The sequence below is a fragment of the Centruroides sculpturatus genome, unplaced genomic scaffold (genome assembly GCF_000671375.1).
Source record: "Centruroides sculpturatus isolate CEXI.00-Female unplaced genomic scaffold, Cexi_2.0 scaffold41, whole genome shotgun sequence".
In the NCBI taxonomy this organism is placed as follows: Eukaryota; Metazoa; Arthropoda; class Arachnida; order Scorpiones; family Buthidae; genus Centruroides; species Centruroides sculpturatus.
The window spans coordinates 1161369-1166474 of NW_019384983.1; the positions used below are offsets into that span (position 1 = coordinate 1161369).

Consider the following 5106-nt stretch of genomic DNA (forward strand, 5'->3'; position numbering starts at 1 on the left):
CTTGATTTTACTCACCAATTCGGTGCTTGCTTGCATTCTAGGATTTAAATTTATCTACGTAAAAAGAAGGAGTGGGGAAAGGAAGTGAAAGAAACAAACTTTTGAACTTTAACGATACGGAAGCCGTTAATGTGCAGATTACCTAGATACTCTGCAAATTACCTAGGTAATTTGAGAAATTGAACAATTTTCGCAGCTTTAACGGATCACCCTAGTTAATCTGCAGATTAGCTAGGTAATGTACAAATTAACGGATTTCGAGCTTTAGCGGTAACATACACATAAAGATTTGGTGGCATTTTTAAGATGTATAAAATTAAAATAGATATAAATACATGATATAAAAATATTACAAAATTAATATTAACTAAATCATGTTTGTATTGCCTGGTTTTTCATAAAAGCATTGTTAAATATGTTCCAATTATTTAAAAATTTGAAATAGGTTCTGTGTATAAAAAGGAAGTGATTCACAATAACCAATTAACCGAAGTTCATTAGATCGATATTTGTGAATGTTTTCAAAGCCCCTTCTGGGCTCTTCATCAGGCTTCTTTTTTTATTCCAAACAAGCTGGTCATTAACCTTTGAATCTTTGGAGTTAACCTTCAAGCTTGTTTGGAATAAAAAAAAGAAGCCTGATGAAGTGCCCAGAAGGGTTGAAAACGTTCACAAATATTGATCTTTAGCACTCTGGTTAATTGGTTATTGTGAGTCGCTCCCTTTTTATATATTCATCCTGGTGTGGTGCAGTTAAGTAGGTTCTATGCATTCCTATTTAGAATGTTATTGATCTGGTGCAGATCTTGTGTAAGATTGAAAATGTTTGTCAAATTTTACATTAAAATTATTTATTGGATGGTAAAGGTTTTGTTTGATGTTCTTAGTCATTAATCCAGTTATCAAGAAGGTAATTTTGTTTACACTAAGACAAGCAATGTATATTACCATGTTCTCATGAGAATAGAAAAATGCATTGAAGTTGACAGTGATATTTTTGAAAATTTATTATAAACTATTGGAAATTTGTCATGTGAAAAATTAAATATTCAAATGCCTCTATCTCAGAAACCATTTGGAGTAGAGCATATTCTTACATTAACATTTTTGCTTAAAATAGCCTATTCTTTCACATCCCAGAATATTGACCTATTCTTCTGAGACACCTTATATTTAATACAGCTTAGAAAATAAATTGATATATTATTTATTATTGACTGCTTGATAAAATTTTATAAAATAATAATAATTTTTTTCTAATTTAGAGAAAACTCCTTATTTATGGTTGAGTAAATCAAAATTTGAAGTTCAGTTAAGAGATTTATTATCTATAAAGCAATATAGAATAGAAATTTATAAAAATTTAGCATCTGGAAAAGGAAATGATTGGCAGATAATTTGCAAGGTACAAAAATTATTTTAAAATGTTTAAATTAATACTACTAAATTTAAATTATTTAAGATATATTTAAATCAAATAGGCATCACCAGGTAATTTAACACAAATTGAAGACATTTTATTTTCCAACGATGAGATATCTGAAGATATACAAGCAAAAGGAGTCTTGGCAATTAAATTGACAGTGGATAATAATCAGCAAAAGGTAATGATTTCAGATTACAATTTAAAACAAATTCTATTTCTACATAACTTTCCATATAGTTAATTGTATTTAAGCATTTATTTATTAATAGATATTTTTTATTGAATTGTTCTATTAATATTCATTCTAATTATAAGCAATATAGAAGTAATGATAGAATGATTCATTAAATTTTCTTCTAACATCAAATACTTGAAAAATATTATTTCTATTATTTTACATAATTATTAATTAATCTGTGTTATTAAATATTTGAAAGTAGTAAGAAAATTAATAAGAATCAGTTCAAGAAAAAATTTTGAATAATAATTATAATCAATCAGAAATAATATTGTCAATGATATTAATTTAATGGTAATACTGTATATACCAGCATGTGGAAAACATAAATCTCAAAATTGTGGGCCATTGTATACTCCAGGTATAAAACAAGGAGCTTAGTTTCTTGATAAATATTTAGTTATAATATATTTTTATATAAGAGAAGTTCAGTCTTTATTCAAAAAAAAGTTTAACATTTGTCAACATATGTACTATGTACTTTATGGTTCACAGCAATATATTTCAAAGAAAATGAATTCATATCTTTCTTCTAAATCATTCTTAACAATATGCATACTTTGGAAATTCAAGGAAATGAAAATTGGTATGGAGAATCAGGGAATGTTTCAAATGAAATTATATAATCAGTTCTTATTTTTATTTATTGTTACATGTCATACTTAAATTTTGGATAAAATGTGTTACTGCATTATTTCTTTATAGAAAGCACATTTCAACTTATCACAGTAGAACTACTTCAAATTTACCACATTGAGTCCTTAGTCTCAACTCTTGAATTTTATATGTAGCAATACAAACATGTTCAGGATGTCATGTGATAGGAATAAGTTTATTGAATTGTCCCAATGAACTCAATCCTACCAACATGCTTGTGTTGCTACATGTATAATTCAAATGTAAAGACACTGCTACAGAAAGTTACCATTTTCAAAGTGCTACAGCACATGTGACAGTTGCTGTAGACTGCATGCATTTTATTATATGATAAAATATTTTTTTGTTAAATATTAAGTTTAAGCTTATTTTCTAGTAGTTGACAATTCAAAATTGTTATTTATTGTAACATAAAACTAAAAAGTCAAGAGTAATCTACTTGGAGCAAAGACTACTAAAAGTAAGTTTTTAAAGTATATTTTAAAGGTAAACATAGTAGCAGCTATGTTTAAACATTATTTAAAACTGTGTAGTAAAAAGTTTAAGTATTGTTTTAAAAAATCAAAGATTATTTTTCTTTTTATGAAAAANGATAATTTTAAAATTGATTTTGGATGAAGTGCTATATTCTAAACATAAAAAGATATTAAGTTTTGTTAATATCTGTTACTGTATTATATAAATTTTTTACAATGATATTAAATATGTATATACAGGTAGGCCTCCTACAACGCGGTACCTTTACAACGTGTTTTCACTCCAACACGGTTGGAAAAATGTGGAAATTTTCTTACAACATGGTACTTTTACAATGCAGTTTACAGTATTTAGAAACAAATTATCTTCACATAACAGAAAAATCGCAACATATCACGTGATACAAGCCACAGTTCAACATACTGAGCTAAAAGTCTTTGAAAACAGCTGTTTGTGGACGTTGGCATGTTATTCCCTTGAAAGTTTCAGGGAAAGACCGGTTTCTAGACAGATGTGCATCAGTTACCGTAAACACTCAAATATATCACTAAATTTTCGATCATTTATACTCTTTCAATAAGTGGGGACCACAAAAATGGTCCAAAATACAGTATAAACTTCTATTGGATGTATATTTTTAACAACATAGTGAAAGGAAGTTATTTTTTGCGATTTTTACTGTCCACAAAACTGATTGATAAAATTTTAGCCATAACAATGCCGAATGAAGAGAAAGGACCATCGTTAAAAAGGAAATTTATAAATCTTCAAAAAAGATAGAAATTTTGGATCGAATTAAATATCAAGAGCGGATAGCTGATATCGGTAGGCATTTTAATTTAAATGAGTCGACGATTCGGTCAGGATAAAAGATCAAAAATTTGGTCGCATCCGGATCATCTATTCTTGCGAAAAATGTTGCTCGTCCGAGAGCACCNAAATTCTTGTTTTTTTCTAGATAAAAAGTTTTTTCCCTAAGATTGAAAAAAAATTTTTTATCTTAAGAAATTTTATTTTGAAGCTTTGATATTGTATGATATTGAAGAATTTGTGTAAAGTAAGAATATGTACAGATGCAGGGGTGTAGCTGCAAGGGGTAGCATTTCCCAAACTAATGCTCTTCTACTCCTTACTCTCTGTTGACCCCACTGTTGCATTGCAACAGTAACAGAGTAAACAGTATTTATTGTTTACTTTTAAACTCAAGTTTAAAAGTAAACAAATTAATCAAATTTCCATAAAAACATATGGTAAAGCGATAATCAGTTAATGAACAAAGTCTTGGGACAGATTATGTTCGTTGAGTTTACTTTTAAACTTGAGTTTAAAAGTAAACTCAACGAACATAATCTGTCCCAAGCATAATCCGTTTACTTTTAAACTTGAGTTTAAAAGTAAACGGATATATATCCGTTTACTTTTAAACTCAAGTTAAACTCAAAAATATCCGTTTACTTTTAAACTCAAGTTAAACTCAAAANTTTTTACATTTGTATGTAATATAGTTTTTTTATATATATAAAAGACTGTTTTTCTAAGTAATCTAGAATCTAGCTGCAAGGACCCGCTTCGCTGGGTTTTTAAAAAGTAATGATAGTGAAGATTAAGATAATTACATTATAGCCAATCTTGCGTTTTCACAGAATGCAAGAATTAGGTCCTCCGTTTCCAGACTAATTAGAGACCTGGTACCGATTCTATTTCTGGACGTCTCCTGTTCACGTCAAGTCAAACGAACTATTTTCAACGTTTCTGGAACGTTTACGATCGTTCTATAATCTAACCAATATTCAAATTTTATGTTCAAATTTAATTCGAATATTGTTGAAATTGAATATTGAATAAATTCGAACAAAACATTCGAAATAGAAAGCCACTTTCAACCACTTTCCGCCTCATATCTCCTGCACCTTTATAGCTATCGAGACGCAACCCCCCTGGTGCACGAATGGAGACTTGGGGCTACTACCACATACAAACATCATTCACGTGCGATGTGTAGTTTTGGCGGAAAAGTGAAATACAGTAAAACCTCGATTATCCGCCCCCCCGATCAACCGACCCCTCGGTTAACCGACCATCCTAGTCGGCAAATTTCAAATGTCCGCTAGTGATGTGGCGCTACAATATTTGGCTATGTCTTGGCTACTTTAATATTATTTTTACGTGTTTTAGCTGGCAACACTCATTCGACCATGAAAGGGAGCCAGTATTTAAACGAAGCTTAATTTTCTAATTTTTAACGATACAATAGCGACGATTATTATTTTAAAAAATTTTTGTTAGGCTTAACATCGATGAAAATTCA

General features: G+C 29.3%; 1 protein-coding gene across 1 annotated transcript in view; it reads left to right on the plus strand.

The window, feature by feature from the left end:
• The window catches only part of LOC111632837 (DNA mismatch repair protein Msh2-like), a 50579-nt gene that overhangs the window by 23778 nt on the left and 21695 nt on the right, over positions 1-5106 (plus strand). The window contains exons 5-6 of the mRNA XM_023377366.1: positions 1266-1405; positions 1482-1604. Of these exons, the coding sequence (XP_023233134.1) occupies positions 1266-1405; positions 1482-1604 (263 nt within the window). The remainder of the gene's footprint in view (positions 1-1265; positions 1406-1481; positions 1605-5106) is intronic.